The sequence below is a fragment of the Lepidochelys kempii genome, chromosome 6 (assembly GCF_965140265.1).
Source record: "Lepidochelys kempii isolate rLepKem1 chromosome 6, rLepKem1.hap2, whole genome shotgun sequence".
In the NCBI taxonomy this organism is placed as follows: Eukaryota; Metazoa; Chordata; order Testudines; family Cheloniidae; genus Lepidochelys; species Lepidochelys kempii.
In genome coordinates this window covers 73,404,005-73,420,606 of record NC_133261.1, presented here as the reverse complement: position 1 = coordinate 73,420,606, position 16,602 = coordinate 73,404,005, and the positions used below count along the sequence as shown (strand labels likewise).

Below are 16,602 nucleotides of genomic sequence, written 5' to 3'. Positions count from 1 at the left end.
CTGAAAAATAATTAGCAGATCAAGTAGTACTTTCATAGTGCCACATACCTACATGTGGCATTTTACAAATGAGTTAAAGATCTCTGCCTTGAGATACTTATGAGCTACATTGGAAGGACATAATGCAAATAAAAGGTAAGAAAGTGGTATCAAACAGCGAGGGGGGGGGGAAGGAGGGATCATAGAATCATAGAATATCAGGGTTGGAAGGGACCCCAGAAGGTCATCTAGTCCAACCCCCTGCTCGAAGCAGGACCAATTCCCAGTTAAATCATCCCAGCCAGGGCTTTGTCAAGCCTGACCTTAAAAACCTCTAAGGAAGGAGATTCTACCACCTCCCTAGGTAACGCATTCCAGTGTTTCACCACCCTCTTAGTGAAAAAGTTTTTCCTAATATCCAATCTAAACCTCCCCCACTGCAACTTGAGACCATTACTCCTTGTCCTGTCCTCTTCTACCACTGAGAACAGTCTAGAGCCATCCTCTTTGGAACCCCCTTTCAGGTAGTTGAAAGCAGCTATCAAATCCCCCCTCATTCTTCTCTTCTGCAGGCTAAACAATCCCAGCTCCCTCAGCCTCTCCTCATAAGTCATGTGTTCCAGACCCCTAATCATTTTTGTTGCCCTTCGCTGGACTCTCTCCAATTTATCCACATCCTTCTTGTAGTGTGGGGCCCAAAACTGGACACAGTACTCCAGATGAGGCCTCACCAATGTCAAATAGAGGGGAACGATCATGTTCCTCGATCTGCTCGCTATGCCCCTACTTATACATCCCAAAATGCCATTGGCCTTCTTGGCAACAAGGGCACACTGCTGACTCATATCCAGCTTCTCGTCCACTGTCACCCCTAGGTCCTTTTCCGCAGAACTGCTGCCTAGCCATTCCGTCCCTAGTCTGTAGCTGTGCATTGGGTTCTTCTGTCCTAAGTGCAGGACCCTGCACTTATCCTTACTGAACCTCATCAGATTTCTTTTGGCCCAATCCTCCAATTTGTCTAGGTCCTTCTGTATCCTATCCCTCCCCTCCAGCGTATCTACCACTCCTCCCAGTTTAGTATCATCCGCAAATTTGCTGAGAGTGCAATCCACACCATCCTCCAGATCATTTATAAAGATATTGAACAAAACCGGCCCCAGGACCGACCCTTGGGGCACTCCACTTGATACCGGCTGCCAACTAGACATGGAGCCATTGATCACTACCCGTTGAGCCCGACAATCTAGCCAGCTTTCTACCCACCTTATAGTGCATTCATCCAGCCCATACTTCCTTAACTTGCTGACAAGAATACTGTGGGAGACCGTGTCAAAAGCTTTGCTAAAGTCAAGAAACAATACATCCACTGCTTTCCCTTCATCCACAGAACCAGTAATCTCATCATAAAAGGCGATTAGATTAGTCATGCATGACCTTCCCTTGGTGAATCCATGCTGGCTGTTCCTGATCACTTTCCTCTCATGCAAGTGCTTCAGGATTGATTCTTTGAGGACCTGCTCCATGATTTTTCCAGGGACTGAGGTGAGGCTGACTGGCCTGTAGTTCCCAGGATCCTCCTTCTTCCCTTTTTTAAAGATTGGCACTACATTAGCCTTTTTCCAATCATCCGGGACTTCCCCGGTTCGCCACGAGTTTTCAAAGATAATGGCCAATGGCTCTGCAATCACAGCCGCCAATTCCTTCAGCACTCTCGGATGCAACTCGTCCGGCCCCATGGACTTGTGCACGTCCAGCTTTTCTAAATAGAGGTGGTTAGGGACTATCTCCACAGAGGGCTGGCCATCTCTTCCCCATTTTGTGATGCCCAGCGCAGCAGTCTGGGAGCTGACCTTGTTAGTGAAAACAGAGGCAAAAAAAGCATTGAGTACATTAGCTTTTTCCACATTGTTCTCTACCTAAGATTCACCATGTTCTCCCCCCCCCACCCCAACTTGATACCACTGTTGACTTATGAGGGGGTGGCTCATGAAATGTTATGACTTTTAAACCCTGATTGTGAGTGCTGTGTATATATTGTACTACTTAATATACTTAATCCTAAAATGCTCTCTCTTACTACTGAATATGAGACAGGCTGTCCACCTTTAAAAATCTTCTCTATTCTCTCTATGGATGGCTGTTACTGTTGCACATGTCCACATGCCTGGTAGTTTGCCAGTACTAAAAGATTAAATATCTTAATGGAAATCATGAAGACTTAGAAGTATCTACAAACAATGCTATCCTGCTTAGGCAATGCTTTGTCTATGTTGTTAAGACAATTTCCTGTCAGTGTCTATAATGATACCATGCCATTACATTTTGTCCTAATATCTTCCTTTTTCTTGTTGATCAGTAGCAGATGAATGCTAGGATGCCATACAAATCTTGGTCATTCTAAGGCATGCACCAATGAAATGTAGATACTCCTGTTTAAGCACACCCCTGCCTTGACATGTCTTGTTACTTTCGTTAAAATTATTTTATATAAATTATGAATAAAGTGGCAGTGGCATCTTATCAGATTATCTGTTAATTGGAACTTGTTGGCTAACTGGAGGCTCCTTTTCCTGACTTAAGTTCTAGACCTTGCCAAGTATGCTGAAAAGACAGCGGGGGGGTGGGGTGGAGGGGAAAGCAACCAAACTGGGACAAATTGGAATGGAATTACTTGTGATCCTGTGTGCCAGGACACAATGCCACTCATTCAAATTTAGCCTGGTCACCCCTCCATGCCAGCAGGGCTCTGCCTTTATTCCACCCAGCTCTAGTCCGTGGACAAGGGGTGGGGCTACCCCCGCTCCCATTGCATCCCTCCTAAGTTTAGGTTCTCAAAAGTCGGGGAGGTCAATGGCCTTTTGTCCCCACTCCCCCATCTCTGGCGCCTATGACCATTATATGTTCCCACAAACAGTTAATGCAGTGACTCCATATCTCACCAACACAAACAATAGAAAGTAGGGCAATAAACTGTTAATTCTTTGAGTAGTGTCTCTATGGATGCTTCACTTCAGGTTCATGTGCACCCCACATACCTTCAACTGGAGATTTTCATTAGCAGTGTCCATTTGGCCTGCACATGCACTGCTGATATCCTTGTGCCCTGCACCAGGGCTATATCAGGCTGTGCAGGCACCACCCTCAGTTCCTTCTCAAGGCCTGAGACGGAGCTTAGCATGTCCACATGGTGTGCACCTTAGCTGCTTGCTGACTTTAAGTTAGAACTGTTTTAGTTTAGCTGGTTGGTTAGTAGTAGTTACCGGTTATTTGAGAGGTTTTATTTCCTCTGGAGAAATCCTCCCAGTGAGGTGCATGCCCAGTTCAACAGGGGTTAAAGGTTGCCTCTCGTATAGAGAGGCTATCTCAGTCAGTGATGGACACTGAGTGTGACTGCTGCCAAGGAGAGTTGCTTGTCTCGCAGAAGTGTAACTTCTGTTTAGCCCTCACATCTATGGCATGGAAGAACTGGGAAATCAAGCTGCAACTGTAAATGATGGAGTGCTCCCTTTATCCTGCTTCGGAGCCAGATCAGGAGAACTCCCTGTATATCAGTCTCTGGAGGTTTCTAGCACCCCTTCAATCTCAGTGCAACACTCTTAGAAGGGGAAAGCCTCAGACTTCATCTAAAGATCCTAAACGAAACTCCCTTCTTAAGGAAACCACCCCAAAAAGACCTCTCTCTCCAAGCAGGGCAACAGCCTCAGAGACTTTGTCCTCAAGGCTCAGTACCATAGAGGTGAAGGGCTCCTCCAGCACCAGTGAATCAAGAAAATCCGGTAGCTCTTTTAAGAGTAAGCATGGCTCCAATACAGTCTACTGGAAATGGCCAGAGTAAACATAGAAGACTGGTACCATCAGACTTACCCCCTTTCTTGGTACCCTATCAAACTCTTCAGTACTGAGTAAGGCTAAGCCTCCATCTATGTCAGTGCTGTTTGTGAAGCACTCAGAACGCTCTGTTCCATCCTTCAGGGACAAGCACACCACACTGTTGATACCGTAATGCTTCGCTCTACTGCAAGACTTTTAGGTACATGAAGGGCTCATCTGTGACTGCTGAACCAGAGTCTCCATTGTTTGCAGGTACTGAGTGTCTCTCAGTACCAAGAATGACTTGGTCTCAGACCCTTATACATCCCCAGTACTGTTGTTTCCCTTTTCAGTTGGAACTCCCCTGTTAGAGAAAGAAGACGACAATGGTGGAGACCTGCCTTCAATATCATTGATATCTCTCTAGGGTTCTCCTACATACCCATATAGGACCCCTTTTCTTGGAGAAACAGTGAAGATGTCCGGGAACCTCATCACTCTTAGTGGGAGCAATCCTGGATGCCACCCCTTCTCCATTATGGCCTTTATGGTCATATTAGGATCCCTGGGCAGCTTATCGTCAACAGTTTTCGAGAGCCCCAACCCTTTCCCATTGGGATGATAAAGAGACTCAAGCTTCCCCTTCCCCAAAACCAGAAGGAATCATTTGAGAACCAAGAGACTAGGGAGGACAAAGAGGCTACCCTTGAGACTACCATTCATCTCCTCATCTGATGAGGCAGTAATGTTTCCTCCTCCATCTGTGGGCAATTTTCAGCACTTTCAAGATCTCATTAAACAGATGGCAGATTCCCTCTGGATATCTCTTGAGAAGGTCAAAGAATCGCAACACAAGCTGTTAGATATTCTTCACTCTGACAGCAACCAGAGTTGCCCTTCCTATCAACGAGGCTCTGCTGGAACGTGGAAAAGCCACTTGGCAAACCACAGCTACAGTAATACCTATGTTTGAGAGAGCTGAAAAAAAGTATTATTTTCCCACCAAGGACTCTGAGTACTTATTTTTCCTCAATCTCTGCCCAGTTCTCTGTTGGTAAATGTGGTGCAAATGAACAGTGCAAATAACACTGATGTAAGTCCATCCCATATGATAGAGACCAGAAGCACCTGCACCTTTTGGGGAGAAAAATCCTACAATTCTGCACTGTGAATTCCCGGGCGCTGATGTCTAAATATAACTTTACAGTTGTAAATTATGCAAAATTTGGTTCCTTTTTTCAACATTTTCCTCCAGATCACCAGGAACAATTTCAGGATACCATTATTGCAGGGCATTTACTGGCTAGAAAATCTCTTCAGGCAGCTCTTGATGCTGCAGATACCACAGCCTATTCCCTCTCCACAGCAGTGGTGATGCACAGTTGTCTGATTTCCCCAGAGAAGTCCAGAATACAGTAGAGGATTTCCTGCTTGATGGACTATGTTCATGGAGAATACTGCCAAATCGTTGCATGCTCTTAGAGATTATATTGGATTACACTATACATTTTACCTCCATCCCTCCTCCTCATCCCCTTACCCTATCTCCCTTCAAAAACCCTTGTCATGAGTTCTTAGTAGGGAATGAAATAAACTCCCTTCTTCAGTTAAGAGTGATAGAGCCAGTCCCTGCTCAGCATAGGGGAAGGAGCTTCCACCCAAGGTACTTTCTCATGCCAAAGAAAAATGGAGGGTAGAGACCAATCTTAGATCTAAGACTCCTAAACAAATTCATGAGGTCTCAAAAATTCAGGATGGTAACTGACCACTATAATTCCTTCTCTAGATTTCAGGGGGATTGATTTTCAGCCTTCAAGACTAATACTTCTGTATAGCAATACACCCGTCCCACAGAAGGTTCCTGTGTTTTGTCATAGGCCAGGATCACTTTCAGTATCGGGTGCTCCCATTTGTTCTCAAGAATGTTTACAATGGTCTGTCAGTGGTAGCTGCCTGTTTGCATTGTCAAGCAATTGTATTCTGTATCTTGACAATTGGTTGCTCAAGAGTCTGTCCCATCAAGAGGTGTTGACTACTGCATGGGAAGTGCTTTCTCTGTTCTTGGACTTAAGTCTTCAGTTGAATGTAGGAAAATCCCCCCTAAACTCATGTTCAGATCAATTTATAGGGGCATCCCTGGATTCTTTGGCAGCCAGAAACGTCCTTCCCAGGGTCAGATTTATGACACTATTAAACCTTCTCTGAACTATTCATGGGAACCCCTAGACTTCAGTCAGAAACGGTCTTCAACTTCTAGATCACATGGCAGCTTGCACTAGTGTGACAGAACATATAAGTTTATGCCTTTGCTTTTTCCAGGGCCGGCTCAGATCAGTTTACAGACACAGCCTGGACCAATGGGTCAGTGCAACAGGTGAAAGCTCCCTAGACTGAGGGAAAGCTTATCACGGTGCAGGGGTGGGAGTTCTCTTCCTCCACCAGACACTAGTGCTAACTGTAACCATGGATGCATCTCTGTTTGGATGGAGGTGTACCTTAGTGCTCTCCTGGTACAAGGCAGATGTCACCCCAAGAAACCATCCTCTATATCAGCCTGTTGGACTGAGTGGTCAGAAATGCCTGCCTTCATTTTCTGCCTCTCACCAGACACAGGTCTATCAAAGTCATGACAGAAACATGCCCTGCATGTTTTATATCAATCGTCAGAGAGGAGGAGGATCCCTTTCTCTCTTTACCAAGACAATAAAGTTATGGAAGTGGTGCATAATACATCACATTGCTGAAATTGTTATGTATCTCCTGGACAGGCAAAATGTCACTGCTGATACTTTCAGCAGGTGTTTTTCCCAAGACTACTAATGGGAGTTGGATTCCTAGGTTCTTGTCAGCATATTTCAGGCTTGGGGGCTTCTAGAAGTGGACCTCTTTGCCAGAGCTAAGAACAAAAAATGCCATCTAGTCTGTTCAAGGGGGAATTTAGGGGTCATAGTTTCTTGGGGGGGGTCCCTGCTTTCCTCATTTGGATGACAGAGAGGCACAATAACAGTTGACAAAAGCACCCTCCAAGGGCAGTTTATGGGAACTGCAGCAGTTTTTACACCTACCCAGGGAATCAATCAGACTCCTTTAGCAGCTCACTGCATCCGGTCGGACATGAAGAGCTGGCTTGGCTGTGCTCAGGGGTGCACCGTGCCTCCCTGGGAAGCGGGGGCTGAGATGCACAGTCCTGCCGGGGGCTGGAGCCGCTCTGCTGCAACCGATGCAGAGGGCTCACCCCAGCTGGGCTCACTGTCATCCCCTCTGCCCCGGCCTGGCAGTGCATCGCCCCCTGGCTTGGCTTGGCCCCGCTCCTTCCCCTGCTTCCAGCTGTCTGACCCGCCTGTGCAGCAGGCCTGCCCCTGCGCAGATACCCCACGACCCCGCTTCTCCCCCCGCCCTCGGGAACGGCGGGGAACGCGGCGCGGTGGAATCCAGTGACTCGAGGGCAAAGTGAGGGCAGCGGTTTCAACAGATGTTACGGAGCAGGCGCAGCTCTCAAGCGCATGCGCAGTAACACCGACGCCGCCTGTGGATCCCGGTGACAAGGCAGCGTTAGGAAGAGGCGGGGCGTTGCGTCTCAGGGAAGGGGTCCTATCGGCGCGCGGACGTCACGTCACGTGACGGTCTGGCGGGCTCTTCCGAATCTGCTGGTGGAGTCGAGCCGACGGGGAGAGCCAACGGGCCGGGGCGGGGAGACGGGCCAGCTCCGCGGGACAGGAGCCGCCGCGGCGGGGTGAGTGTGCGGCGGCCTCAGCGCCTCCCCTCCCCTCCGCGACAGCGACGCCCCAGGGGCCTGGCCAGCAGCCTCCCCCCCTCCCCGGGCCAAGGCCGGGGCCGGGGCAGATGCGCGGCCTCCAAGGCGCAGCCCGGCGTCGCCCTCGGGGCCGCGGCTGTGCGAAGCGGGGGCCGGGCTCCTCCTGCTCGCTGCCCGGCTGCTGTTTCTGCGGCGCTGTGCAGATGAATCCAAGTTGGGGCCCGCACGCTGCGGAGCAGGGCTATAAAATCAGTGATACAGCCTCCTCTGGACTATCCTTCTCAAAAAGGATAATACAGGCTTAGCCGGGGTTCAGAAAGTGATATGGGGTTTGGGGGAAAAAGCTCATAGGGGGAGAGAATGGAAAGATTGGGGTTCCTGACCTTAGAAAGGAGTTGAATAAGAGGGGACATGATAAAAGTGCATACAATAATGAATGGTATAGAAAAGGTAATTTAGGGACTTCTGTTTTTCCTGCCTCATAGCACAAGAACATGGGGACAGTCAATAAAACTAAAGTGGGAAATTCAGAACAATAAAAGGAAACACTTTTTCACACAATGTGTATGTAATTAGGCTGTGGATGTCATTGCTACTGGATGTCATTGAGGGCAAGAACTTAGGAAGATTCAAAAAAGGATTGGACATTTATGTGGATAACAAGAATATCCAGAGTCATCATAATTTATGATAAAAAATTTGGAAGGGATATTAAAGCTCATGCTCCAGGGATTTAAAATCATCTCCAAGTATTAAAGTCTAAGATGAGGCCTAATGGGAACAGATTGCCCCATTTGCTTGCAGTGAGATTCTTTCACCTTCTCTGAAGCACCTGGTATTAGTGACTCTTGGATACAGGGTACTGGATTAGATGGTTTTTGTCTCTGATCCAGTATGTCAATTCTTATGTTCCTTCACAGAGGTCTCTTTGGTCTCAAAGGAGCTAATAGCAAATAATAGCAATTTAAAATCCAAAAAGCTATTTTGTGCATTCTGTCCCTATAAATATAAGGCAAACAGATAATGACCTAGGCAGTGTTGTTTCTAAATAAACAATTTTCTGAGTTTTCCATGAGAGGTTATTGTTAAGGCTGTGAGTTTGTTATGGAAGTCACGGATGCTGTGACTTTCTGTGACCTCCATGACTTCTGCAGCTGCCACTGCTCCCCCGCCCCCAGCAGCAGGAGTTTGGGTGGGGGGCTCAGGGCTGGAGGTTGGGAGGGGGTGAGGGCTCCAGGTGGCGCTTACCTCGGGGGGGGCTCCCTGGAAGCAGCAACATCCCTCGGCTCCTAGAGAGAGACGTGGCCAGGGGCCTCTGTGCACTGTCTCCACCTGCAGGCACCATGCCCCGTAGCTCCCATTGGCAGAGCTGCCTGGCCACGCTTCCACCGGAGCTGAAGGATGTCGCTGCTTCCAGGGAGGTGGGGAGCCAGGTAGGGAGCCTGCCAGCCCTGCCAACCCCGGGGCTGTCCCTCCTCCCCACCGGCAGCGCTCCCCTGGGCTGGCACCTGCAGCGCCCCTTCAGTCCCTCCTCCTCACCTGCAGCGCTCCTCTGGGCTGCCCCCCCTCCCTGAGCACCCAGTGTGTACCACACCCACTCAACCCCAAGCACCAACAGCACCCCTGAGCTGCACCCCTCCCCAAGGTTTAGTCAGGGGTATATCGGACAAGTCATGGACAGGTCCTGAGCTGTGAATTTTTGTTTACAGCCCGTGACCTGTCCATGACCTTTACTCAAAATATCCATGACTAAAATGTATCCTTAGTCATTGTTTCTTTAACTGTTACAGGTCTTTCTCAGATCCCTTTTCCCAACATCCAAAACATCAGGCTAGATCTCTTAAACTCCTACAGATATATAGAGAAAAAATCATAAACTTTCCTGCCAGGAGACAAATTTGTTTAGCACGTGTTGGGGCCAGATAAATATCAGGGATTTAGTCAACTCAACATATGTCATGAAGTGCAGACTTGATTCACATCTTCAGAATAATTTTTGTGATCCTTTAGTATGTCAAGGAAATTTGGTGCTAACATGAGTCTCCAAGAGTGGTGGATAATCAACAAGAAATCCTATAAAGAGATCTTTGATATCACACTCTTCATCATTTAGATTTAAAATTACGTTTTGGAAAATTCCCTGTTAAATCCCCGATAGTTTTTATTAGGTGACCTTAACATTTTTTAGTGAGTTGCACAAAGAGAAAAATACACATAAGGAATTAATCATTCGCTGCAATATACGCACAGTTTCATACCATGTGGGAGAGAAAAGTTCCTGTGTTCTATGATGAAAAAGCTGTTGAACAAATGCAGTATGTTTAGAAACATTTGATTGTCTTGTGGAAGAGAAGCATGTTTGAGCAGTGGATGTTTGTGATGCTACAAATATTGTATTTTCTCTTAGGGAAGTTGTATCTAATATTTGGCGCAATGGCCATGCAAATGCAATATGAAGCAAATGCAGAGACATCAACTGAGGAAGAGAGCTTGGGTCCACAGCCCATATCTAGGCTAGAGGTATGTAAAGAGTGGCTAGCTCAGGAACTGTTTGCCAGACAAACCAACAGTCTTTATCTTTAACTAGAATTGCATTTAAAAGTTGCCACTGTCTTTGCCTACTTGACTTTTGTCAAAGAAGAAAAATCTTATCCAGAAATGTATTTTAAAAATATGAAAGATTAACTTCAGGAATGCATTAATACGAAACATAATGTTCAGTTAACACTCTAATAATATACTGGTACTCCAGGGTTTGTAATAAATGCACTGAAACCAAATAAAACTAACTTTTTTCATAAAGAGGTTAGATTCTGAACTACAACATAAAATTACATGCCAAATATCCTGTTGGGGCAGGATGGACTCCTTGTACTGTTCCTTCTTCAATAGCTAATAAGCCAAATGGTGAATAGTGCCTGTTTCATATGATGTGCTATCTTTAACATTGATACTGACACATGCAAATAGTATACAGTATAAAGGAGAATTTATGGAGAGAAGCAGTCATTTCATCTATGGTTTTATTTGCAATGGGGAAGTGACACTCATTAATGTTGCCTTGTAGTATTAGACTTAGTGTCTGATACAGCTCCCAGTGACATCAATTAGAGAGTTTCCATTGACATTGGTGGAAGTTGGATCAGTGTGTCTGCTCCTGAATGTCCTATGTATTTTTTTTCTTTCAGCAATGTGGTATAAATGCAAATGATGTGAAGAAGTTGGAAGAAGCTGGATTTCACACAGTTGAGGCTGTTGCTTATGCACCAAAGAAGGAGCTGCTAAATATTAAAGGCATCAGTGAAGCCAAAGCTGACAAAATCTTGGTAATTATACTTTGCAGTTACATAAACAATTTAATCCAAGAATTTCAAAATGCTTTACAGACGCTGGCCATGACTTTAAAAAGGGACTTAAGTGATCTTGGGGACCTCAATTTGTTGGTGCCTGGCACTTTTTGAAAACAAAGTCCCATTAAAATGTCTCAAGTGGGGCACCTAAAACCACTAATTACCTTTTAAAAATCTTGGTGCTTCTGGTGAACACTCTAAGCCAATGGGAGGGGGCCTCTCCTGTCGGCTTAATGACTGCAACTCAGTGAGAGACTGTAGCTGTGTTGGCGGGAGAAGCTCTCCTGTGGACATAGCACTGTCTTCACAGGGGGGTTAAGGTCAGCATAAACTGTGTTACTCACAGGTGTGGATTTTTCACAACCCTGAACAATATAGTTATATTGCAAAAAGTATGTAGTATAGACCTGGCCTAAGTTTGTTGTTCATGACAAACAATGTGAAGCCTACAGTTTACAGGGAAAATATGCAAAAAGCCACAGGGTCGCATTGTTTTGTGAAAATAACCTTCATTTTGTAATACAAGTATTTTAACATATTTACTTTTAAAACAGTTTAAAAACTCTGTTTATTATTACTTGGTTACATTCCCGTATTTTCTTATAAAGCCAAATCTGTAAAAACTGATGGAAGAGTTCTTGCTTGGTGGTGGCAAGTTGGGGATACAAAAAAGACAACTTACTATGAATAAAAACCCTAAAAGTAAATTTTTTTTGTCATGAAAGTCATGACAATGACTAATAGAAACCTTACAAATTGGCCGGAAGGCCCTATTTACTAGTCAGAATGCTGTGGTGTGTGTTCTTGCTAACATTTGTTATAAATCAGTGGAGATAGTTTTATAAAACTATGCTGTGTACTAGGGGGCCCTGTCTACATTTGGCTTGTAACCATATTGACCAGAACAGTGTGTTTAAAAACAGTTTTTTAACCCAGTTCTGCCTGAACATTGTTCAGTATATCCACATTATAGCAATACCTATAAAACCATGCTACAGCAGTGTTGGTACATTCATAGTGAGACCATTTGAGAACTGTTTGTTGTATGTTTTGGGACTTCTGTCCAACGATATCAAAACAGCCATGAACTCTGGGTTGACAATTGAGTTGGAAATTGTGGGTAATACAGATGTTGACACTGTGTGCATCTGTGCTACTGGAAGTGATAGGCCAACAGGTATTCTTTAAATTACTCCATTCTGTGGCACTGGCCTCTTTTCAGATTTGTCAACTGTGTACTATAGACAAGAATACACATCTGCTGCAGCTGTTCTCTTTTGATTGAGTGAACCCTGAGTTACTGTATCAAGAACATTCTGAATTAGAAGATGCTACATAAGACACTGAACCACTTCTCATTTATCAAAATCTGAGCTGATAAAACTCAGAGCTTTCCTCACTGCGTATATTTGCTTATGTACTATAAGGAGCTAACTAGCTTTGAAAATAAAATATGTGCACATGCTAAATATTTCTACCTTCACACACGGAGGAATCAGGCAAGCTGGTTTTTGTGAAAATGATTGCTGCTGTAAAATAGGCAAAATAGATTCTGGAGCTATTTCTTTGAATGAGATTCGCTTCCACCAATGAGGTACAAGTAACTGAAGGTATAATCTAACGGAAGAAATGTGCTGAAATACATACCAATTTATGTAAATACTTCTCCAGATTGTGGAAGAGGAAAATTCCTGTATTAGCTATACGAAAGATAATACAGCTTGTAAACCCACAATATGTCTCCCCTTCACCCTATATATAGTTTGGTTTTGTTATTCTTGTCTTCAGGCAGAAGCAGCTAAACTGATTCCAATGGGTTTCACCACAGCAACAGAGTTCCATCAGCGGAGGTCCGAGATCATCCAGATCACCACTGGATCCAAAGAACTTGATAAACTTCTTCAAGGTGTTAATTCTACTTATCTTTGTGCATTATTTTAGTTCTCCTGTCACTTCTGGAAATCATAAACCACACATGAGAAGTGCATGGTATAAGGGGTTTTCTGCTATCTGCACTGGAATCTCCTTAGCACTGCTCTGCCTTGTAATGATCAATTCCCTTCAGCTAGCACCTCCAGAGAAAGTTGCAGGAGTAGTTCCAATAGGAAAGGAACTTCACTGGATGTGGGAGGACACAAGACACAGTTTTACATTTTAAACACATATCCTGTTATTGACTATTAGTAAATTTTTTATTGAGAAACAGAAGCAGGTATTTGCTTCTCCTTAATTCCCCTTCCCTCCCTCCCTCCCCCTCCCCTTGCCTACATGAGAATGTAAAGTAGAATGGTATTCCCCTTAACTAACCTGTTCTCACAAGAACTTTATCTGGGCTTCTTATCCACAAAATGCACAAACCCAGGTACCCAGAACTGTTGTTATAACTAGTTAGTTAACTAATTAATTAATTGAGTTTTGAAATGTAAGTGATCACTTCTAAAATAAGCTATGCAGATACAGAAAAATATGACAGACAAATCCCCATAAATCTGAAATTATTTACTTGCGTTGTGCATTTATAGCCTATGATGATAATATAAGTGTGATTGTTTTTTGTTTTCCAGGGGGAATAGAAACAGGGTCCATAACTGAGATGTTTGGGGAATTCCGCACTGGGAAGACACAGTTGTGTCACACTCTGGCAGTAACCTGTCAAGTGAGTGGTTGCTCATTTTATTAAAATCAAATATGTATTTAGAAAAAAAATGTTTCTGAATCCTTGCCAGTCAAAGTGCCTTTCAAACCATCCAGACTTTGCAACGCCATGGACTGAATTGGCAACTTGCTAGGATCTAGTGTACCATGCTTACTCTGCTTGTAGGGGTAACTTTTTAGTAGAGATTCAATGTGTTTAAAAAGAAACCTATGATAGAAATCAAGCATGGAAATAAAAACCAAATTATGTTCAGTCGAACTACAGAAATAATAAATGGTACTCAGGAAGCTAGTTGTTGCCTTGCTTTGGTTCTTTGAGGAAGTTTGGGAACAGAAAACAAACTTTCTGGTTTCTCTCTAACCTGGTCACCACACTGCAAAAAACCTCTCTCCTTGCCAACAACTGAGAAAAGGGAGGTGAAGCTGTTTACATGGGCCCAACTCATCCCCTGTCCAGCTGCTTGTGTTTTACATGTCTCAAGCTTCATCTCATGTCCTTTCAACAAGCTTCAATTGGCTCTTGTTATCAGACAGTACATCAGTGTAAGGTGGAAATGGTTACGTAAGATTGAATAAGAGGGTTGTCTTTAAATTAGATTCGTATGCATACTATGACAAGGGCATAGTATTCAACTTGACCACTTAAGTTAGGGTGCATAAGTCAGCATTTTTGTGTTCAAATTGGTTATTGGGTGCTCAGGTTTTAGGAACCTTAGTGCTGATTTGTGCACTTGGTATAGAGTTGACTACCCTAACTTATGTGACCACTTTGAAAATTAGGCTCCTATAGTGGGGTTTTTCACTTTCCAGCTTAGTTCTCAGACAGAGGAAGGCTAGGACGTAGTGTTGTCCGCCCCCCCGTCCGAAGTGGCCGTTTCCTGCGGGCTCTGTGGGCACCAGAGTCCCTGCTCCGCTGGGCGGGGCTGAGGTGCGCTGCGCCCTGCCGCCCATTGGAGAGCTCCCTTCCGCGGCCTCCCGCAGCGCCACCTGCCCGCCTCGATCCCAGCCCGGGGGACGCCCCTCCGCCTCCTTCGCCCAGCTCTGGGGCCTCCAGCCAGTCCGGGGCGAGGGCTGCCAGCGCCGGCCGGTTCCCGCAGGCTCGAGCGGTGGGAGGGTTTGTTTTGTTTGCCTCCGATTTTAACTCGCTGGCACCGGAGTCAGAGGCTTGATTTTACAAACCCTGGTTAGTCGCTGTCTGCTGAGCGCACAGCCCGGGACCTGCCCCACGCTGCGCGCCCGCTCCTGGGTGCAAGCGCGAAGGGAGGGAGGCATGGAGAGAGCTGGAAACTGTATAGCCCTCTCAGGGCCTTGCACGTTCCCTTGGCCAGTGAGACACGTGTGTTGTTTCCCAACGGGATGTTTTTATACCCCAGTGACGTGTTGCCTTGCACTGTGCTGCAGCTGCTAATCGCTGGTGGGAAAGGTCGCGGGGGGACCAAACCTCTTCGGAGAAGTGAAGGGGCAGAAGCTGTAACACATCAGCGAGCAGAGCAGCGTTTACAGCTCACTTTGAAGAGTGAATCTTTAAAAGGCCCCTGGTGTAGCTAACTTTTACACTAGGGCCTCAGCCTTACAAACACCTTGGGAGTGGAGGCTGCTCCTAACTCTGAACAAACCCTTATGGTGGTTCTTCCAGAAGTTTACAGCTGACTATTGACTCAATACAGCTCTGAAACTTTATTAGGTAGAAGAAAAGTGCTGCTTTCCCTTTATGTTTAACACAGTACTGTGCTGTATTTGTTTTTTTTTCTTTTTTTTTAATCTCTGCTGCTGCCTGGTTGCATACTTCCGGTTCCAAATGCAGTGTGTCCTTGACTAGTCAGTTCCTAACGCTGGTATTCCTACTGGTTCTACTGTAATAACTTGCCACCGATCATGCTCTGATTCTTATATGCGTAAACTGATTGTGTAATTAAGCAATCTGTAGTTAGGTGGAGAACGCTGTAGGTAATAATCAGCAATATTCTCAGGGGGAATCTTCTGACAAATTAGCATGTTACATAACATCTTGAATCCCTGCTGTTGCTTTCAGTTATCCCATTCCGGTGTTGCCATGTGTTCTCCAGGTGCACCCTTTAAAACTAACAAACTTTTGATTAATATTAAAGTGTTTTTTTTAGTTATTTTAAGTTCTGTAAAGAGATGTAAAAAACGTTTTTATCACTTAAGTATGGAGTAGTTCGTCACACATGCACCCTTGCCTTAAGGCTTTCTCTTTTAGGAAAATTCCCACAGTCCACTAATTCTCAGCTCCACAACGCAATAGCATCTATAGTTATGCAAGTTAAAATAAGTGAGGTACTGAAATAGTTTGTGATCTGAAGATTCATTGCTTGTAGGGGTATAGAAGGCATTTCCTCCCTGCCCCTAATGCACAGCATAGCACAATTGATTGGGGTGCATTTAAGGGGCCTTGTCTTGAAGAAACCAGTTTTGGCCATTGCTGGTGGTCAGATACCAGATCAGATGGAGTTAGTGGTATGATCTTATTCCCATCTAGGGAGATTCTGTGGCCTGCGTTGTGCGGGGGGTCGGACTAGATGATCATAACGGTCCCCAGGTGTATCACTAAATATACTAGTATCAGTAGGGTATGAGGCAGTAATTGGCTTTAATTTCCGAGACCTAGAAACCGTGTTTAGTAACATTTATTTGTTGGTCTCATTAGCTTCCCATTGACCGAGGTGGTGGTGAAGGAAAGGCCATGTACATTGACACAGAGGGTACCTTCCGCCCAGAACGTCTGCTTGCTGTGGCTGAAAGGTGTGTACTTATGGTTAGACATTCACTGACTCTAGTTAAAACAAATGCATGCATTGCCTCATCAGTAAGTTGTCCAGTACCATTGTACATCAACTTGACTCCTTATATATACTTCAGTGGAAGCTGCCTGTGAGGACTGTTCCTACAAGATCTTCCCACATTACAACTGTCCACCTATATAGAAGCAGTTTGAAACAGTACGCATACGTTGGCTTTTGGCAAACACATTTTGTGACACAAGTTCTCCGACTTTATTGAGAAGCAAGAATAATTAGCCTTTATTACAGCTGA

General features: G+C 45.1%; 1 protein-coding gene across 1 annotated transcript in view; it reads left to right on the top strand.

Moving 5' to 3' along the window:
* The first annotated feature begins 7,411 nt into the window (after window positions 1–7,411).
* The window catches only part of RAD51 (RAD51 recombinase), a 17,865-nt gene continuing 8,674 nt past the window's right edge, over window positions 7,412–16,602 (top strand). The window contains exons 1-6 of the mRNA XM_073348767.1: window positions 7,412–7,522; window positions 9,951–10,063; window positions 10,732–10,869; window positions 12,682–12,799; window positions 13,458–13,549; window positions 16,217–16,311. Coding sequence (XP_073204868.1) covers window positions 9,977–10,063; window positions 10,732–10,869; window positions 12,682–12,799; window positions 13,458–13,549; window positions 16,217–16,311 — 530 coding nt within the window. The 5' untranslated portion in view covers window positions 7,412–7,522; window positions 9,951–9,976. The remainder of the gene's footprint in view (window positions 7,523–9,950; window positions 10,064–10,731; window positions 10,870–12,681; window positions 12,800–13,457; window positions 13,550–16,216; window positions 16,312–16,602) is intronic.